At 31.7% G+C, this 22,811-nt stretch overlaps 1 protein-coding gene across 2 annotated transcripts in view; it reads right to left on the minus strand.

Moving 5' to 3' along the window:
- Positions 1-408: 408 nt before the first annotated feature.
- Pgant5 (polypeptide N-acetylgalactosaminyltransferase 5) overlaps positions 409-22,811 on the minus strand; it is a 53,060-nt gene continuing 30,657 nt past the window's right edge. Inside the window, exons 6-9 of one of the 2 annotated variants that reach the window (XM_072533867.1) lie at positions 16,778-16,958; positions 12,643-12,782; positions 9,543-9,776; positions 409-9,435 (exon numbers count right to left, since the gene is read on the minus strand). In XM_072533867.1, coding sequence (XP_072389968.1) covers positions 9,271-9,435; positions 9,543-9,776; positions 12,643-12,782; positions 16,778-16,958 — 720 coding nt within the window. In that variant the 3' untranslated portion in view covers positions 409-9,270. The remainder of the gene's footprint in view (positions 9,436-9,542; positions 9,777-12,642; positions 12,783-16,777; positions 16,959-22,811) is intronic. The other variant, XM_072533861.1, reaches the window with a different exon arrangement.

A 22,811-nucleotide genomic window follows, 5' to 3' on the forward strand; every position in this document is an offset into this window, starting at 1 on the left:
TGGTTTGGTTAGGTTAGGTGGTTTCGTTGGGTCTTTATTATTATTAATTAAGTTTATTATTTATTATAAATCAATTATATGGTGCAAATAATTAATTATTGATTATCGGGTAATTTGTAAAATTCTAATTTCTTTACGTTTGTTTACTATAAATATTGCTTATGAGCACGTGTGCTTGATTGTATAGTAATTTCCAGCCACTTCTAGTCTGTCAAAATATAACTAACTTCGCAAAAAAATAATTATTAAATTCATTAGACAGTTCGGACTAAGAATAGCGAACCGACTATACTAGGGATACTACTGATTTAATAAAAAATTACCACTCAATTGTATGTTTGTACCAAATCAGTATGTGATTTATGCAACATGCGATTTCTACTTCTACATAGGAAAAAACAACAGTACTTTCATTAAAAAAGTTTATTTAACTTAATTGTCATAAAGCTGGATTGCACCACCACCTTAGCCTTTAAAATTGATTTAAATACAATAAAAAAATTTCCAAATATACAAAAACAAGATACTACATAAAATTTTAAAAGAATAAACAAGGCTAAAAACTTGTACGATATGTTCCCGAAAGGCAAACTATACTTAGGTCATATATACAAAAAAAAATGATTTCTTTTAAGTTCGTAACACTTCCTACAGCTGGTTGTAGTAGGATACAGAGTTTTCTTACAAAATAAATACAAAATAAACTATCCTCATGAATTCAACAGTTTTCATAAATATTTAAAATTCGAAATAATTCCTTTCATTTATTCCCTTAAGTTCGCAACTAAAATTCAATTTAAAGTATTGTATCTCCACGAATTATTTCGAACTTTCAAATATTTAACGTTTCTATAGACCTCCCAAAAATTAAAATAATTCCATTCGTTTTGTTTCAAGTATAAAGGACTTCTGCATAAACGAATAATTGAAAATATTTTAACATTTTGTGATTTTACAAGAAATTTGTTCAAATTTATTAAGATGTTACAAGAAAATAGCTTCAGAACAGTATTTAGTTCTTTTAAAGTTCAATTTTAACTATGAAAACATTAGAGTACATTTAACCAGCTTACAACTCTAAACGAATAATGGAATTTGCAGAAAACCTTTCGATGTAGTAATGTAGTAAAAGGCACGGTAAACTGCACTGGTAGGTGTTCTCCATAATGTTAAAAACTTTGCAAAATTGTCGTGGAACGTACCGAGAATAAAAAATTTGTTAGTTAAAAATAATATCCAACAGTTTATATAGTTGACCAAATTGTATTAAGTTATGGGCATCAAGTACTACGGTTACCGCCATATCACTGCCAGTTTAATCCCATCGAACACATCTGGGGTATATGTAAAACGTATCATGATAATGACGGTGGATGCAGCGGATACAGTGAAGATTCAGTTAGGGAAATGTGGCAAGAAACTCATAAAACTGCAACTCCAGAATGGACCAAAGCTGTAAATAAATATGGAAAATTAATAGAAGAATGGTGGAGCCGGGAAAATAAAATTAGTGAAATTAATTCAATGATTATAGATTTAATATGATAGTGATTATAGAATGATAGAGGTAGTAAATTTAGTGACGATGATGATGATTTATAAATTAAAATAAGCAGTAAGTACACTATTATAATGTTATTTACAAAATAATTGTACAGCAGATTAACCATTATATTTATACATTCATTATTAGCCAAATAAAATAATATTTAAAATTCCATTTGAATTTTTGCTCCTCATTTTATACAAATTGATTCTAACTGATAATACAGGCAAAAATATTCTAAACAAAGCAAGTAATTAAAAAGATTATGGAGAAGTTCAGTGCAGTTTACCGTGCCTTTTACTACAACGAAAGGTTTTCTGCGAATTCCATTAATTGTTTAGAGGTGTAAGTTGGTTGATTGTACTGTACTAAAAATGTTTTAAAAATAAAGCATTTAGCAGAATCTCGCGGAACTTCAAAATGCTGTCAAATATGGTCAATAAAGGACTTAAGAGAAGAAGGAAACATCTCCCAGCCTTCTGTATTGCAGTTTAAATGACTCTACCTTTAAAATTGTATTACTTTGTCTTCCAACTTTTTTAAAAATACTATCACGATAATTTGTTAATTCATCAATAATTTTAAACTAATCTTTATTTTTCACGGCACATTTTTATCTTTTATGATAAATTTGCCTATTATTTAACAATATTTTCGTTCAAGCCATTTTTTTGTTACAAATTATCCCGAATGTACTCCAATATATAAATTACTGACAACACTACTAAAATTTTTAAGTTTGGAAATAGAAGAAAAATCATATTCATATTCATATCTCAAAGTGATTATTTTAATAAATTTTTCTAGCCAAAAAGATCAGGCAATGCCTTCCACTTTTATCATAATCTATAAAATTAAGTACCCTGTATTTAATAGTTGATTCCATCTAAAACCTAATTAGTTATACTGTTTATAGCTAAAAAAAATTACTGGAATATATAGTTATTACATTTTTAGTATAGTAGAATTGATATAAATTGAAAATTACTCAACATCCTTGGCTTACTGGAAAACGATTCAAGTGTAAAAACCGTGTGATAATGATCGGACATGTTTCACTGACATATTTTTGAGACACGCTATGCATAAACTTTACAAAATTATATATATATATATATATATATATATATATATATATATATACAGTATACTCCCTCTATAACGAACACGGTTATTACGAGTTTTCGCTTATAACGAGATACATTAGATGTCCCGTCAAATTTCTATTGAACTATAACCGTCTATAGCGAGGCAAATTTGGTTATAACGAGAGAAAATAATATCCAAAAACGTGTTTTTTACGTTTTTGGTCGGGTCGTGGCTATAAATAAATACCTTTTCAAACAGCCCCTCAATAAACTTAACTGCAGCCCGCAATAAACTTCTTTACAATGAATAAATACAACTGTTTCACATCTTTAGAAAATATACTGGACCATTTAAGGCAGTTAAAAATGACAGAGTTTTTAAAATTGCAGAAGCAATAATTTATGTTATCCTTGAAAATACGCTTTATACATTTGGAAAAAAATATAAGTACAGATTTTTTGTTTTAACGTATATCATTGATAATAAATGTTTTAATATATTTCATTGAAAATAAAAGTAAATAACTTTTTTTCAAAAACGCCATTCAAACAATATTTATTAGCATCTTATATTGCTCCGAATGGCTTCACTATAGGAAGTTAATGGTTTAGAAAACTACAGATTCATATGTATGCACAGTATTATTATTGTCTGATATAACGAGGTAATTAGTCTGTCATTTCAGTTCTCGTTATAGAGGGAGTCTACTGTATATATACTATCAAAACTTACAAAATCATTGAAACGAAAAAGGTGGAATTGAATGTTCTGAGGAGTGTTTCTGTACATAATTTTTGGAATAGATGGTATAACAACATAAAACATTTCGTAGCATTTTAACGTCAATATAATGTATAACCTAATGTTCAACGTTGATCGAATATGAAGCGACAGCGTTTTGAAGTAATTTCGTCTATTATTTTTGATACAACTTGCATATAATCTTCCCGATATGTACTTTACATCACCTGATCTTTTTAGTAAAAATATCTGTAGATCCCATTAGTCTAAAAAGATACAAAATTGCTATATAAATACTAAAAAACTAAAATATAAATGAGCAAAATAACACATAAATTCATGCTTGTTTTTTTGTAATCGTTGCTGCTATTGTCTAGAATTGATTGTATAAATCAGTTATATTACTTATTCATCGTAAATAAACGATGAACCACAATTAAAACAAATGTATAAGAAATGCAAATTGCTATATAAAGTAGTCTTTATTTATAATGATTCCCTATATAACAATAATTCCCCTATAACGACGAAAATAGTAAACCTTGTTTGGTTCATCATAAGAACAATGTATTAATTCTTTCTCTATACCGATATCGTTCTCTCTTTATAGCGATGAATTTTCAGCGTTCAATAGTGGATGGCAAATGTGTTATTGTGTTTAAAATCCAGACTACTTGAGTCAGGAGTGACAAGGGTTGAGTGACACGCTTTTATTGTTCGCGAGTGTTTCGCACATATGTTGTCATCTATGGACGACTTTTAACTCCTTTTCGCAGCGTAGGAGCGTTGTTGCAAGGTTGAATTAAGTCTGAACAGTTGGCGATTACAAATTAGGAACTTGATAACTTTTTCTTTAGTTGTAAGATATGAGCCGACCAGTTCAGTCGATTATCTATGTGTGTAACCATGTGCTAGAGTTATTAGAAACTTCCTCATGAGACATTTTTAAATTATCATTATTTTTTCCTGATATAACGTATGTCGTATCATCTGCGAATTGTATGGATTTGTACGGAGATATGAATTTAGGCAAATCGTGGACATAAATAATAAACAAAGGAGGTCCTAAGACCGAACCTTGTGGGACTTCATGTTTTACGGACAGAAAATAGGAGATATGACTTTTAGACACTACCGTCTGGTGTCTGCCACATAGATAAGAAGTTATAAGCTTAAGAGGGATACCTCAGATTCCATAGTAATTTAATTTGTGGAGCAACATGTGTGAAACGCAGACAAAGCCTTCGAAAATTCGCAAAGGGAAATTGCTATGCGATTGCTGCGTTGCCCCTCAATTACCTCGCTCACAACATTAAATACCGCGTTCGTAGTAGAACGAGCACTTCTGAATCCATATTGTATGTTGCTAAAGTAGTTATTTGACTCAAAATAGGAATAAAATTGTTGTTTGATAAACTTTTCAATCACTTTCCTAAAAGTAGAAACAATGCTTATGGATCTATAATTGTCAGTTTTTGAGGAATCACCTTTTTTGTAGATTGGTAGTACTTTTGAGTATTTCAGTACTTCTGAAAATACTCCAGTTGATATAATTAAATTAATACGATGAGTAAAAGGTGTTAAAACTATTTAGTAAGTTTCTTTTAAAATTTTGCTGTTAATTTCGTGAACGTCGCTACAATTAGAATTACTAAGAGACTTATTATTTGAGTGACCTCTTCTTCCACAATGGGACGAAAAAAAAGGACTTGCTCGGAGAAGGATAATTTCTATAATTGAAGAGAGGACATCGACATTAATAATGGGAAGAGATGTAATTATATTCTTTGCAATGGTTGTAAAAAATTTATATATTTCGTCTGGAGGTAGATCAGGTTGTACCTAATTGGATCTTGTGTTATTTCTTTCGAAATTTACTATTTTCCAGCAGTCTCTAGGTTTATTACTGGAATTAGTAATAAAACCACAGTAAGCTGACTTTTTAGCAATTTGTGATTGCCGATTATATTCAAATTTTTGTTGTTTATATACATACTTTAAATAAACCGGGATCCTTCCTTAGTAGCATCTGCAAGATTAGATCTGTAAGACCTTAATTCATTATTAAACCATTGCACGGGTGTTTTTTCAGCAGTTTGCCGTACTTTTCGACATAGAAAAAGTCCATTTTGTACTAGCTAGCGCACGTTTAAGCTTCTGTAAACCAGAAGAAGCTGAATGATCAGAAAAAAAGGTTCAAATATGCCTACTCTGTTCTCGGCCCTTGTTCATGAAAATATATAGTACAAAGCTAGTTTACATGGCAGCTGCGCATGCGCGCGTCAAATGATAAAAAGGCTTATTATACTTCTTTTTAGAGCTAGTAGCCGAAAAAAACCGTTCTAAAAATATCGAACCTAGAACAACACAGCAACGAATATTATATTGTCAAAATCAATAACTATCGCAACAATTCCTCTTATTTAAAAGGCTAGATCAAATCCTAGTCCCTCATTTGTATTCAATAAGCAAAATTATTTACAATGACAGCAACACAAATGAAGGAAACGAAATTTTGATAAAATGGTATTTACATTATTAAAACAATCTACAAACTATTTAACTGATTTATAGACAATTTTTTTAGTTTCTTTGATGAATTAAATGATAAAAATTATTAGTTAAATAACTTTTTAAATAATTTATTGAATGTTGAATAGTGACATACGATGAAGAGGGATTCGGAATTATTACTTTTTTGGCAAATGTTTTTTTTTAATAAAAGAAGTTCTTGAGTACGTACATATTAATCACTTGGAAAAGTTTTGATTGTTAAACCATATTGTTTTATTTAATTCATCAAAAACAGTATCGATATTTTTACTGTAATCTTCTTACAAAACATTATAATCCAATTCAAACGGAGTAGATATTTTTATTCGGCCCATATTGCCACTATTTCTTGATATAGTTTTCCAAATTTAGTATTTTTCTTTGATAGAAACGTTTAATTAATATTTTACGTTTTTAGAGTATCAAAATTGACCAGTAATAAAAACTTACATAAATTGTGTTGAAATTATTAGCAAGTAACTATCTATTTCGAATAAGAAGCAATATTATTGACGAAATTATCGTAACTTTTGTTTTATAAGAGCTTAGGCAACTACGTTGATACTAAAGGTCGCTGTAAGATAACTTTCTAGAATGTCTACTTTAAGAAATACAGTAATGAATGCAGTAAATGTTAGTAATGAAGGATTTTTTTCTTGACGCATCCGGCGGAGCTGGTAAGACCTGTTGGTTAGCTGCTACATTGTTAGAAGGTAGACATACATAATAAATATAGACAAATAAAGAATAACAGAACAAGACAATAAACTCGAAAGACAAAATTTTTGTTTTTTTTTTTTATATTAATACGAATTCTTGATTACGTTTATTTTTAGTCGATATAAACTCTTACAAAACAAAAATTATAAATTATAAAGTAATTCTGTCGAGTTATGTTATAGACATTATAGATATTTTCCCACATAATTTTTAATAAAACCCGCCTAAAGCCTGACACTCTACTGGAACTTCTCGATAAATAATAATCTTATAGTTATGGCTTTATTGTCTTGCATTACGACGTGAATATATTCCATAATGTCTGGATACTTCGCCTCTTCAACCATCGCGAGTTCTGATATGATTATTCTGTCTAATAACGCACACCCTAATTCAGTCAAAAGAATTTCTACTCTTCTTTATTTGTTGCTATGCCTTATTTACTGCTTTCCCACGCTGGTTTGTTACATTATTTTTCGACTAGTGGTGAATAGATGAAAAAGAGAACTTGTATTGAAGAATAAGAAGTATTGCAGATAATGATAGAGATGATTTCAACATTTATAATTATCATTGTAATATTTCTCGATTGGAATGTTTAATTTCTCATTTTCATTGATTATAAGATGTGTGAATATGTAAAAAGTCGACAAACGAGATCTATTGGGACAAATATATCAGAAGCAACAAAAGAAAAAACTGTATATTTATAATCCAGTCTACATGCAATTTGTTGCATTACAGCTGAAAGTGCTTTGATTTTTGTTAAAAAGATAAAAGAAAGAAAATAATAAAGCAATTAGATCAAATGTTCCTAGAATCGAAAGAATAGACGATCTAAATGACAAACGTTTAATCGGAGGAAGTGCTATGGAAATCAATTGGTAAAGGGCCTACTAGGGACAAAAAACTTAATGGTGGAATGTAGTACAACAGAATGATAGACAGAAGAAAGAGATTAGGTTAGGGAAAGGGGTAATGGAGATCTAAAAGAGAAGAAAGTAAGAAAACATACAATGTAGCAAAGAGAGTATCAAAGCGCGATGTAGCAACTGCTAAGGAAAGATCATCTGCAAAGTTCTATGAAGAGTTGGAAACACAAACGTGTTGTGATGATAAGTCATCAAAAGACTTGACTCACGTAGTTTTATAGTGTTACACATACTCACGAGTATGTGTGGTTGAGAGGAACAGGAATGATTGGGTACATCTAACTACGACTAAGGAAAACCTACGACGAGTAGGAGAATTTAAATACCTTGGCCCCTACAAAACAGAAAATGGGGCACTAGATCGAAGAATTTCCCACGGGATACAGTCTGGATGGTTTAACTGGAAGCTAATGAACGGAGTACTCTGTGATCGATAAATCGGGGAAGAGCTGAAAGTAAAGATATACAAGAGTGTGGTGAGACCTGCGTTGGTGTACGGGAGGGTTAGGGACAAGAAAATGGAGGTATCTAAACTGAAAAATGTTACGGTGGATGTTGGGTAAGACTAGAAGGGACATGATCAGGGACGACGTGATTATGGAAATGGCCGAGGTGACTAGGGTCTGACAAAAGTTTTAAAAACAAAAACAAAGGACGAGGAATATAGCGGTTAGAAGTTGGGGGAAAGAGAGGTAGAAGAAAACTGAGAAGAAGATGAAAGGACTATGTGGTAGAGAACTTGATAGAAAAATGGGTAAATGAAAAAGACACGATGGACAAAAATAAGGAATGAAAGAATAGTAAGGAGCAGCGACTCCTGAAAAGAGAAAAGCTGAGTAAGAAGAAGAATCAGGCAAATGAGTAAATCTGGAGACTACGAATTTAACACATTAGATTTGAAAATTATATAAACAGTTTTCTGTATATTTTTGTGGAACTTAGAACTATAGTAAAGTAAAATAAGGCATAGCATTGAATAAAAACTGTATAATGTATATATATATATATATATATATATATATATATATATATATATATATATATATATAATATATCTGTAAAGAAGATTTTGCAGCGTCCATCCATAGAACAACGTTATTTACACTGTAAAATCAAATTTACCTGATTGGTATTAACTATTTTTTTATCAATTTCATAGTCATTATCTAATCTACTATGACTTCTTGGTCTGTTCGCACCGATAAATCTATATGTACAAATGGCAGTCATATAAATTTTCACTCCCTAACGCCCTAAAAGTCTTATCAACAGGAAGATCTGCTAATCGCGTTAGCAATCTACGTAAGGAATGACGTAAACAAAAAAAATCTATAAATTAACTAATAAATAATCATTATGGTTAAAAAAATATATACTGTTTGTTCAAAAAATTCGGTTCGACTAATTCAAGATTGGGTCTTTAATAAATAGGAAAAATGTAACATTAGAAACGATAAAAACAAACTTGTAAGGCACAAGTCAAACGCCTTTTTGCGACCGACAAACTATCTTCAAAATATAATCACTTTTAGGTATGTAACGATTTCAAAAAGGCGTTTGACCTTTGAGTATGAGTCCTTTAGGAAGATCGATTGCTTATTGCAACTTGTCCTGACAGATGTGTTCCTCGACTAAATCGGAACATACTAACAAGAATATCACAAGACTTTTGTTGATATCAACAAAGGTTTATCTCGCTTCAATGTTATTCCTAGCTTGCCATTTGAAGTCGCTATTCATGATCCATTGCTGACCGAGGCCGAAGTTGCAGGCTTTGAGAAGAGGAAGATTCACATCGCTGGTATCTGGTTTGGTCAGGCAACTTCCCGTATTGACATGTTTTATAGTTTTTTCCTAAAAAAAAAGAAGCGTGAGTGAACCAATTTTTTTTAAATGTGAATCTTAATATACTTAACAAATTTCAATTCATTACTACATAACAATAAGGAAAAACTGCTTACTTCTTCGTCGTAGGCCCACGCTTGATTGCCACCCATTCCGTGGCATCTAACCAACTTCACGGGACCGGTCCTTGAACTGGCATCCAAACAATTGTCATCCGACATGATTTGTTGCCTTTTCGTGTACGCGAATACCTGGTTTCCTCCCAAATTATGACAGTACGTCATGCCCAAGTTTTCGCCTGACTTTCTACCCATTGTGTCCAAGCAGTTTCTAGTTTCGACGTTACGAATCTAAAAAAAATGACATTATAAAAATCATATGGACACATAAACATTACTTTAAATGTTATTAAACAAAAAAGATTGTTATTTAAAAAATAAGCTAGCTTCATTTACTTATTTGATACTTGGTGATTTTTTCATATCAATTTCATATATATGCACGTTATACACCGAGTTCCTTTTATAATATGACTTAAATATTGTAGGAAGTAGTGTGTATGGTAATAAAAACGGGTCGAAATAATATAGGAAAAAGAGAACATGATGAAAAGGAATTCGGTACAGCAAAAAGAAAGAAGCACACAAAATGTATATAACAATAAGAACACGGGAAAGACGAACATCATTTGAAGTCGCAAGACAGCAGACAAGATATGTAGAAATAAAAAAAAGAGTCCATAAAAATGGCCAAATAGACAAAAAGGAAGAAAATTTCAAAAACAACGAAATTAAAGGGGCTTACGAATACCCAAAAAAGAGAAAAAGTGGGTATAAAGCTCAAACAAGTCTATGTAAAGATAAAAGTGGGCAAATAATCAGTGGCCAACAGAAATTCACAGAAACCTGGACACATTATTTTCAGACCCTACTTGGTACACAAGTAGGCATGGAAGATTAAATGGGTACGAACTACGTAGAAGAGAATGAAGTAGAGAATGGAATAGAAGCTCCAACCATAGAGGAAGTTCTCGACGCTATTAAGGCCCAGAAAAACAATAAAGCCCCTGGAGTTGACGAAATATCAGCAGAATTGTATAAGGTAGGTGGTAACCACCTAGCAAGTCACATCCACGCGCTCATCAAAGACATATGGCAAGAAGAGAAAATACCCGACGACTGGAAGAGAAGTATAGTATGCCATATCTATAAAAAAGAAGACAAACTCCAGTGCAGAAACTACCGTGGAATTTCTCTATGTTCAGCATACAAAGTTCTCACGTATATTATAAACCAGCGGCTCCAACCACTAGCAGAAAATATTATTGGAGAGTATCAGACGGGCTTCCGACGTGGAAGATCGACACTGGATCAAATATTTACAGTTAAACAGATCTTGAGTAAATCATAGGAATTGATGACATAGACATTGATGTTCACAACGTGTTTTTAGACTTTAAACATGCATACGACTTAGTCAAAAGGAACAAACTCTACAATATATTGGCTGAATTGACAATAGCAAACAAGCTAATTAGACTCATTAAAGCCACAATGGATTAAACTCAGGCATATGTGCGAATACAAAACCACGGGACAGACTTTTTTAAAATTTCGCAGGGACTAAAGCGGGGAGATGGGCTGGCCCCAACTTTTTTTAACCTGGCACTGGAGTATGGTTAGGCAAATGCAAACTGGACGATGAAACCTACTGACCAACCGTAACGGTTCAACTGGCCGCTTATGTCGATAATATTATAATATTATGATTACAACATCAACAGGAGCACAGGAAACATACGCAGAGTTAAAAACGCAAACAAAAAGGCTAGGTCTGGAAATTGCAGAAAAAAAAAACAAAAATAATTATACAGACGAGAAGAAATATAGTCCCACAAAACATTATACATGAAGATGACATTGAACCGGTTGGGAATTTTACATACCTGGGAGTAGAAATATATGCCGACGGATCAGAAGATGAAGAAATACGGAAGAGAATAACACAGGCAAATAGAGCTTATTTTGCCTTCTCCCATATATGTATTTCGGTCTAAAAATGTCCACCGAAATACAAAGATGAGATTCTATAAAACCTTAAATTCTACCAATAGTATGCTATGGCAGTAAAGCATGGGTCCTGAAAGAAATATCTAAAAGCAAACTAGACACATTCAAAAGGAAAGTACTGAAGAGAATACTAGCACCTGTGAGGGAAAACGGAATCTTCAGAAGTCGATACAACAACGAGCTTTATCAACTTTATAAGGAAGCACAACTGTCAGACTTCATTAGAATACAAGATTGTAATGGACCGGACATGTGATAAGAATGAGAGAGGATAGGCTACCAAAAAGAGCACTGAATTCTAGAATAAAGGGAAAGAGAACGATTGAAAAGCCAAGACAGCGCTGGGAAGACATAGTAAACAGCGACGCAGAAGCCCTTTTAGAAGTCCGTGTATGGAGAAGATCAGCCACAGACAAGTAAGGTGGAGGCAAAAAATAAAGGAGGCCAAGGCTCAATTTGGGCTGTAGTGCCGTAGAAGAAGATTTATATTATATGTCTATGATAATAACCGTCAGTTTCGAAATTCGCTAACAACTTAGGTTATTTTTGTGAGGACGATTTCCAGAGTAGAAGTCGAAATGTCAAACAATAGTTTCAGAACCTTTTTTGAATTTAACCATATCAACAAAAAATTTTCATAATTGTGTCCAATTTATGACACGTCCATTTATGTCCGATTTATGACTTCGTGTGTCCACGAAGACACTCTGCCTAAACGACCAACGCAAAACCAACTAGACAAAATAAAGTGGTATAAACAAATTGACATTGTTTACTAAATTCTTTAATAAATTATTTAAAATCAGCAATTTAATATGGAGTAATTAGCAGTAATCTACTACCTAATATTCGTTTTTTTCTTCCAAGAGTATAAATTTTTTTCAATAACAAAAAATTTGTCCAAATTATGTCCAATTCTTTTCCAACAAAAACGAAATTAATATAGATAGTACCCTAAATTTTCAAAATCTATTTTAAAATAATAATAACCCATAAACAAATGCCGATAACACCCTCCATAGGCGCCCAATCCCAAACCAACTAAACAGACAAACAACACACTCGTATAAATAATTTCACAGTCACTGAAAATTTGTTTGGAAACTGGCCCAACAACAATCTTGTACAACGATTTGTTCCGACTTACATCTCCGAGGTAGTAATAATCTAAAGGCATCTGTGATTCGGGATAGATGTTTTCCAGATACCACCGGAAGCTCTTGCAATGCAGTTTTTCTCTGAGGTCCTTCCTCGCTGAGATGTCTCCTACAGGTACGTTCCTTGCTCCTGGAGAGAAAATAGATCAAAGATTAAAATATACTTTTTTCATGGTTTTAAATCTAGGTTATTGCAAAATATAAGAAAACCCAAAAAATATGTGCATAATAGAATTTTATCAATAGATAGTTGATGATTAAACTGTACATTATTCTCATTAAATCTACCGTGATAATATAATTTACTTTGACTTGAAGATAATTCTACCTTCCATTGTATATTAATGCAGATAAATATTATACAGAGTGCGGCAGGTAAACGACCAATTGGAAATATCTCGAGAAGGTAATTGAATCATGAAAATTGGAATGAAGAGTGAATTGAATTTGGAGAGTGGATTATTTAATGTAAATATTTTTATCTATTTTCTACTTCCGGTTATACCGGAAGTTGCTTATAACATCGTTTTTCTTTAATGGAACACTCTGTATACTTTTTAATTTTAGAAACATTCACGTTATTCTGAACATTTTTTGTTAATACTTCCCTATACCTATTGAGAACCGTTTTTGAGTTATAATGGTTTTTGTGTGAAAATTACACTTTTCTATCATGTATATAAAGGACACCCTGAATGTGATTCATTATTTAAAAAAATTTATGTTTTTCACTATCGATCTGTATTAGTATTCTCTATACCTATTTCTTGTAGTTTTCAAATAAATAAACTTTATACATTGTTGTCACAAAAAAAAATTTTTTTTTTTTTCGTAGACTATGTTACAACTGTCATATTTTAAGTTTAAACACTGAACAATTAAAAAGATGTTATCAACGAAACTAGGCACTAGCTTATTAATGTAATAAATGTTCAAAATGTTACCCATCAACATCCAATCATTTTCTTTTAATTAAATTTTCATTAGTAGCTCTTGATATTGATTCTTTATTTATTTCGTTAAGAACTTAAAGAACTTTTTTTATTATAACTTCCTCAGCAGTGACAGGTTCAGAGAACACCTTATTTTTAACATATCTACAAATATAGACTAGAGAAACAGATCTTTATTACCTATTCGTTTAACGCTAAATATTTCATCAAACATTCTGCGGACTCCTCGAATATTGTGAGCCGGTGCTCTATCTTGTTGAAATCAAGCCTCATTAGTCTTAATTAGGTAAAGCGTGCAGTGCTGGTACAATTACTTGCCGTAATAAATTTTTAAATCCGTTTAAATTTTCGTCGTTAATCATAAGAGCCACTAGAGATCTTATTATTTTTCACAGCACAAAAAACATTGAACGAAAAGAATGTTTGAAATTCGCAATCTCACGTGAGCTGAGAATTTTTGTCACTGCAGAAGTGACTGTTATGACGCTTAAATATACCGTTTTTTGTAAACTTCGAATCATCACACCAAATAATTTTTTTGTAAAATTTTTATCTTGGCATTTCATTAAAACCCCTTAACAAAATTCTACACGTCTTACATAATCTCCAGGATGTAAATGTTAAGCTAGTGTATACGAATAAAGGGTCCAATGATGTTTTTTAAAATTTTGTGAATTTATTTGAGTGGATACCTGTAATAATTGCTCACATTGCCGTAAGGATGAATTAGCTGCAAATTGGATTAGCTGCAAAATATCCCAAGATATCTATTTGTAAGTCTTTATTAGGCAAATTATTATTAGAACTGTCACCCACTGGCATACAACAAGCTTACTATTAAACATTAACAATAACTAATATTTTTGTCAGAATATTCCATAGGCTACTTGATAAATAAATTTTTTGTGACAAAAATGTATAAGTTAATTTATTTGAAAACTGCAAGAGATATGTATAGGGAAAACTGATACAGATCGATAATGAAAAACATATTTTTCTAAAATAATGAATAACATACAGGGTGTCCCATTTGAAAAAAAGGAATTAGGCTAAAATTTAGGATGCCAATTTTGACAGCACCTTGTATAATGAAAAAAGCAAGTTTATACTGTAAAGGATAATGTTGTATCTGGTTAATTAATAAGTTCCTAAAGGGTTTAAACTTTTATTCAAATTACATTATTAGAGGATATGGAACTTTATATACATGGTAGAAAAGTGTAAGTTTTCATATAAAAACTCAAAAACGGTTTACAATATGTATAGGGAAGTATTAACAAAAAATGATAAGAATAACGTGAATATTCCTAAAACTAAAAAATATACAGGGTGTCCCATTAAAAAAAACGATGTTATAAGCAACTTCCGGTATAACCGGAAGTAGCAAATAGATTAAATATTTTCATTAAATAGATCACTCCTCAAAACCCCTTTAATTTAAATTGCACGATTCAGTTACCTTTAGTCTCGAGATATTTCTAATTGGCCGTTCATCTGTCGCACCCTGTATAGACGTCAACATGGTACTGTATCTTATAATTTGCAAAGACCTATGATAAAGCATGCAATAGTGCAACTATGGCTGTATATTTTGCAAGAGGATTTTACAACATATACAGAGTGAGTTTTTAGTGTGACATTAGTCGATAATTACATTATGGTATAGAATATTCAAAAAAGTTGTTTATAAAAAATGTAGATAATGATATTCCTCAAGCTTGGATAATATAAAGAATTCTACAGGGTGGTTCATAACTACGTGGTAAAGCTAGCATACATATTTTTAAATAGGATACCCTGTATATTTTCTCCTATTTACATTCCTCTCCTAATTCCTGTTTTTATAATGTGAAGTTTCACACAACTGTACAAGCTATTTACCGAGTTATAACATTTGCCATTTTTCTTCTTACTGTGCCTATTCCGTTGTAAAAAAAAAGTTCAAACAGCGTTTATAGTATTGTTAGTGGCGATGAATCTTGAGTTGACTCCAAGGAACCAGAAAATAAACGCCAATCAAATGGTTGCAACTTTTGTGTCAAAATCTTTTCATGTTTTAATGTTTTCAATTGTTTTATAAGATCGATGAAGGGTTACTTCTGATTGGTATATAACCGTTTGTTTACCAGAAGTTATCGCGAAACTCCAACAAACAAGAGCGAATCATCCTACATCAGGACAAAGCAAGTGCTTACACTACCCAGAAGACAATAGAGTTTTTGGAGCTTCAAAACATCGAATTGTTAAACCTTTCACCTTTTAGCCCCGACATAAGTCCCAACGACTTCTTTACGTTACCAAAGATCAAGAATTCCTTTACAAACAGCGATTTTGCAGGTGTCAATTGAAGGCTGGAATAACTGTTTTACCAATTGTTTTGAACGAATGCAAAAGTGTATTGATCTTGGTGGGACATATTTTGAAAAGCAATAAAGTACTTTTAAGTTTATATAATTTTGTCTTTATGGCTGTATGCAAAACTAAAAAGACAAACCCCATATTGTGTACCATAATGGCATTATCCACCAATGTCGCACTAAAAACTCACTCTGGATATAGAATTTACTAACTGCATAAACTAAATTGACTATAAGTGACAAAATAGTGAAAATTGCATTGGTATAAAGGGCCGTGGCTATAAAATTTTTTTGCAGGAGATATAGGACGAGAGAAAAGAGAAAAATGTGAAAAAATACATGGTAGGGTAAAAACATTAGAGATATAACCTTGAAGAATGAAAAACATGAGAACGAAACTGAAGCAAAGAACATAAAAGTGCAAAGTTTTACACTTTTTCTTTGATTATTTTGAACAATACTTCAGTAAATAAATTTCAAGATAATTTTAAGATAAAAATAGCGATAAAGATTACTAGCATCCATTTTTAAATTAACAAAGGTAAAAAGAATAGAGCAGTCAAAAAATGAGTCTAAAATAAATCAAGAAAATTCATTCCATGCATAAATACATTGTATTACAGCTTTTGTTTGTTTTTACATATATACATGTCGCAGCAATAATTTTTACCATAACAATACAGCCAGAAGCCCTATAAACGTCATGCGCAAAGCCAAACCGTCGATACAACAACATACCCTCCACCAAACGCTAAGAATCAACACCACTGGCTAGCGAACATGCTGGCATGCTGTTAAAAAATCTCTTTCAAGACCTGGGTTAATGTTATAGTAGAACTCCTTCCACTGGTCGAGCCACACCTCAGCCAAACGGGCGTTGTTGTGGTTCACGATGCGGCTAGTACCACCCGGAAACGAGTACGGTGTGGATTTCCTGAAGACGTGGCCCACGTGCGAACAGGTCGCTATCTCCAATTGACCACCGCACATCCACACCTGGTTAACGGATCCCAAAGGTGAGGGAAAAACAACATGCGCCATGTTAGTTAACGGTTAATCGAGAACACATGTTATTTTATCAAACAAATAAATTTAAGTAAATGCCGAATCAGTCATTTAAGATCTTTCTTAAGTCATTTAAGAAGTAACAAACGTCAAATTTCAATGCCAAATATAATTAAAAGTCACTCATAGTCGTCATAATGGCATTTATTTACTAAAAAAACAGTAATATTTGCTTAATAAACTTTGAGTATATTTTTGGTGGATACAGATATTAAATAATACTAATATCTCATCTTAAATATTTTGAACAGCTTTAAAATTACTAGTGTGATCACAGCATATAAATTATACAGTTAAAGAAAAATTTATAGTTGGTATTACAAAATTAGCAAGAGATAGTAGAGGTAATGGATTTTGACAAGAGTCATGCCGATGCGGTCCACAAGTTTACCTGTTATTTACAAGGTCATAACTCTTGTCAAAATCCATTAAATACCTATAACAGAGATACTAACATTAGGTTTCCACTTAAGAGACAATGATTAAAATTATATTTTCTCCCGATTGAAACCCGAATGATTCCGATCGAATTTAAAATTTAAATAGCATCCCGCGTTGCCAGGTGTACGATAATTATGGGTTCGACCAAAATTTGTGAAATATGCATAGCGAAATCATTACAATGTATTAAGATATATTGCTTACTTACATGGAACCACAATATATGAGACAAACTAATGTTGAAACAATTGATCCTCAAGATATTACAAAGTTTGTCAACACTAACAACATGTATCTGAGAATGAGGGTGATGCAAAATATTAATGATTTAGATGATGAATTGAAACAGAATTTTCGCGAAAGATGCAGGTGATTCTTGATTACAGCTTGTATGGAAATAAAAAAAGAAATGTTTTTGCAGATCCTGTCATTCGTAAGATATAGATATAGTACGATAATAAAAGTAGCTGTAACAGTTGCCAAAGTCTTTTACCACTAATGTCAAAATTGCCCAGAATTTGTAATACAAACGATAGAAAGATCGAAGACGAATGGAGAAAAATTCAAAAATACCAGGATATTCAAAATTTTAAAGTTTGTCAAATAAAATCAAAATCCCGAGACACCTATAGAAGAATACGAAATTAAACAAAGCAGTTGGCAAGAAGAACAAAAAATGAACACTGGGAACAGTTTACAAAAGGATGGAAAGCGACTTTTACGGTACACAAAAACAAATATACAGATTCATAGGAAACCAACATACACAACGTAACCAACACATTAGTAAAATGACAGTGCGATAATTTAAACAATTTAGGAGGCTAATATTGAAGAAGAAACAGGCTTTAAAGCCTACATACAAGAAGGAAAGTAGAATAAGTCAAATAAAACATTTTGAGGGTAATCCTCTAATTGAGTGATTTTGCATTGTCTGTGTTAGAGATAGTGCAAACACTCCTGACCATGGAGCTGCGCGAAGGCGGAGTCAAAATTCACGTAAAGACAGAAAGGTTCTATTGTAAACCAAATTTCGTCTACAGCGCCGTGGTCAAGAGTATTTGCACTATCTCTAACTTTACCTCATTCAAATGCAAGTTGTGAAAGACAACTTTTAAAAGTAAATTTAAAATCTAAATCTAAAAGCGAATTGCACGAACCGTTTGGTAACAGACACATTGTATGGCATCATGCAGTCATACCAATTAGTTTATCTTCAAAGTGGTTGTTTCCATTTTACACTGTCAGAAATAATAGTTAAAACTATAAAAATAACCAATTTATACAATAAACTTGAGTTCACATTAACTAAATGATGAAGTTTTTTTCTTTTAAATAATTTGTTAATTTCTTGTTCAATATTCTGACTTTGATGGCCTGGCAATACTGCAGTCTTACAAAAATATATCTACGAAACGAATTTGTTTGGTAGCCCCGTCTACTAATCTTGCTATATCGTTTTAAATACGTTTCTCCCATTTCCTGCCGTTGAAAGTGCATACCCACCTTAAATTCGTTCCGATACAGTATAATAAAGACGTACATAAAATGAAAAAAAAAACAGTAGGCACACAGTGATGGGAGTACAGCAAACAAATCAAATATATTATAGCTTAATTGACTATTTTTAATGGGAATAAGCCACAATTTAAGTTTAACATAAATTTATTTTTGACGTTTCGATGACCATTTCGGAAATTTTATAGGAAATTTCCGAAGTAGAAATCGAAACGTCAAAAATGAACTTATTTTAAACTTAAATTGTGGCTTATTTCCAGTAAAAACAGTAAATTGTATTAAGACGCCACAAGAAAATATCTTCAGAATAATATGTTATAACTGCAGTATCGGTATAATGATCAATGTGGTCTTTACAGTTAATAAATGCTTATACGACTTTGATATTGACCGTTATTTAACCTTAAATGACTCAGACGATACATTATTAGTCAAAATAAATGAAATAACGTTCGTTTTTCAACTTAAAAATCACACAATACAATAATTATATCAACTTTACCGCAATAGGTTCCGAAAGTTAATTTTGCTCTTTTAATAATTATATTTTGATTACCACGTCCTGCTCATTATTGCCTTAAAAATCCTTTGGCATACTGACAACATTCAAATCAATGTCGCTCTACAAAATTTTCATTTCCTCAGAACTTTTTCTAAATATTAAATCATTTTATGTCAAGTAGTGCCATTTTTAAGTTAAAAGTCAACGAAACTATACAATTCGACATAAAAAACACCCTGTGTCTGTTACCTGGAACTTTTGGTACACATGAAAGATATTTATTGTGTTTTTTAGGATTTATTTTTATACACAGTGGAACAGCCAAATGGAATAAATTCGATAATAAATAAAAGGGCACGTGTGTTAAAAAAAATGGTTGTGAACTTCGACGGATATTTTTAGCTGCGTATTTTTTGTAACAAAAACTTTTCATACAGGGTGTGTCACATAACAGTGGCAAATAACAACTTTCTTATTTCAAATTTAACACACTGTATTTTTTTTTTAATTAATTAATGGCTTTGAATAATTTGATCCATGCAGCCACGATAATATATTTGACTACTTGAATTTGTTAATGATGTATTAACCTAGTGCATTTGTTAAAAAAAATAGTACTTCGCCTAGAGGTAAATTAAAAATATATTGTAAACAGTATCACAAGAATCAGTAGATTGTCAAGAAACCATACTTTCATTCGTTACATTCAGGGCCCTAACCAACTTAAAGTGAATATTTAGTATCAACAAGGGATTACATAATACAGGGACACTTTTCACGGTAAGGTTCCTTTCATAGCGACCTTATTACAACACAAGACAGGCAACGGCTAGAAGTTAAATATATAACATAAGGATAGACAGTGCTTTTCAAATATTCCCAAAAAATTTGGTTAAGCCTAATATTACGACGAGAGATATATAAAATAGAAGATTGACTCTGAGGAAGAGGTATTTTGTTCTCTTATCAGATTTTCCAATAAATACTTAATAACAACATTCTTATATCTGCACCCGAACAGCCAATGATTGATATCGTCAGTGTTACCATTAGAATCACAGAGATCTCTTTCACTTAAATTCTTTTGTGAAAGCCTGTGAATTTACTGTGAAAGCCTTTAGGCTAAAAGCCTAGATGGAGCCTAGAAAAGAACTAAAATTTTAAAAGTAATAATAAATTAGAAGATAAGTTTAGCAGATGAACAACAGGGTTTTCTTAGTGGAAGATCGTTTACAGATGCAATACTCGTTATAAAGCAAATTACTGAAAAATCACTCAAGTATAATAGACCAGCATTTCTGTGTCTGATTGACCTAAAGAAAGTTTTTGACAGAGTAAGACTCAAAGATATAATCAATCTTCTGTATAATAGAGAAGTTCCCATAAATATTACAAAAACTATCGAAAAGATCTACCAAAACAACAAAATGGAAGTCAGAATAATGGATAACTTACAGAACCTATGGAAATAGGCAGCGGAATAAGACAAGGGGGTTCATTGAGCCCCATGCTCTTCACTTTGATCATGGATGAAATTATCAAAAGCATTAACAAAGGTAGAGGATACAGAATGGGAAACAAAAATAAAAATACGCAGACGACGGAATATTGATAGCCTAAGATGAAGATAGTCTGCAAAGACTGGTCCACAGATTTAACATAAGAGCAAAAGAATTTAATATGACAATCTCATCTCAGAAAACTAAAACAATAGTAGTCAGCAAATAACCAACCAGATGTAAAATAAAAATTGATGGCATCCGTATTGAACAAGTAATGGAAATAAAATTATTGGGAATTACACTGTCCAGCTATGGAGACCTGTACAAAGAAGTGAGTGATAAAGTACAAAAAGCAAATAGACTTGCAGGATGGCTTATTAACAGTATATGGCGAAACAGACACATTAATACTGAGATGAAGTCAAGAATTTATAAAGCCAGTGTAAGAACAATAATGACATATGCCTCAGAAATAAGACCCGGCACAGCCACAACACAAAGGTTACTGGAAACGGCAGAGATGAGAGTACTGAGAAGAATTACAGGAAATACGCTGAGAGATCAAAAGAGAAGTGAAGACAGAAGAAAATTGTAACATACAGTTTATAAATGAATGGACACAAAATAGAACAATCAATGGAATAACCACATAAGCAGAATGGAGGAGACCAAATTGCTTATAAAGTGGAAGAAGAAGAAGTGATGGGAAAGATATAATTGAATTGGAAATAGTTGCGGCCAATTTTTGACTGGCATCCTATGGTCAATGTATTCTCCTAATTTTAAATGTATGTAAAAATGTAAGTTTGATGAACTACGTTATGAACGTAGTTAGCCTGCAGTGGGATCTTCTAAAAGAGATACATGGTGCCGTAGTCCCCCGTGTAGCGAATTAACAGTAAAAATATTTTTTTAATTACCTACATCTCTACACAATAATCACAGCACTACCGGCAATTAAAAGAAGAATTGCAACGTTTAAATGTTTTTGAACGACATATCTTCGTTTATTTTTCAGAACCAACTAATTATATAACGTTGCAAATTAGTTTGTTATTCATCATGTTATTCATCATAAATATTGGCAATATCATTTTAAAGTCTTCTACTTTAAAATGTATCATATATGTCTGAATTAAATAAATTATTAGAAGAAGAAGTTTTTTTACTAAGCAACAACATTTTTGTTTAATTCATTATTAATTTTTGTATTTTGACAACGACACCCGATTTGGGCGTCGAAACGTTAATAAAATCATTTTTTTAGGTCATAACTTGCTTACCTTTGATGGTAGAAACTTAACAATTTCACGTTGAAATATTCAACATGGAATTTGACGAATAAGAACCTATTTTTCAATAACTCTAAAAGTATTGACTTAATGAAAAAACTCTATAGAACGAAAGTTGCTTAGAATTACTGATTTTACTAGAGTGATACTGAACCATAAGGCAAAAGCATCATATTTTTTTTATTTGACATCTTAGCTAGGCGTAACCAAATTCCATGTCAATCCAAGCGATTCTTTAAAATTAGAAGGTTTTTCAATATTTGACCGTGAGTGAATGGACTAAATCTGGAAATAAATTCTGTATATTAGCTTGAAATATTTTAGTTTGGATAAATTCTGGAAATTAATTTGTTTGAAAAGTTACAAAAAAGTAATTTACATGAGATGTAATTTATCACTGCTAATTTTATTATGTATTTAGAGTATTATTATGTATTATAGAGAAAACCTCTACTGTTTTCATTAATCAATTTTTAGCGTTTTTTCTGAAGTAAAATCGGAATTCCATAATATAGATTACAAGCACGTT

The sequence above is a fragment of the Diabrotica undecimpunctata genome, chromosome 1, assembly GCF_040954645.1.
Source record: "Diabrotica undecimpunctata isolate CICGRU chromosome 1, icDiaUnde3, whole genome shotgun sequence".
Classification (NCBI taxonomy): Eukaryota; Metazoa; Arthropoda; class Insecta; order Coleoptera; family Chrysomelidae; genus Diabrotica; species Diabrotica undecimpunctata.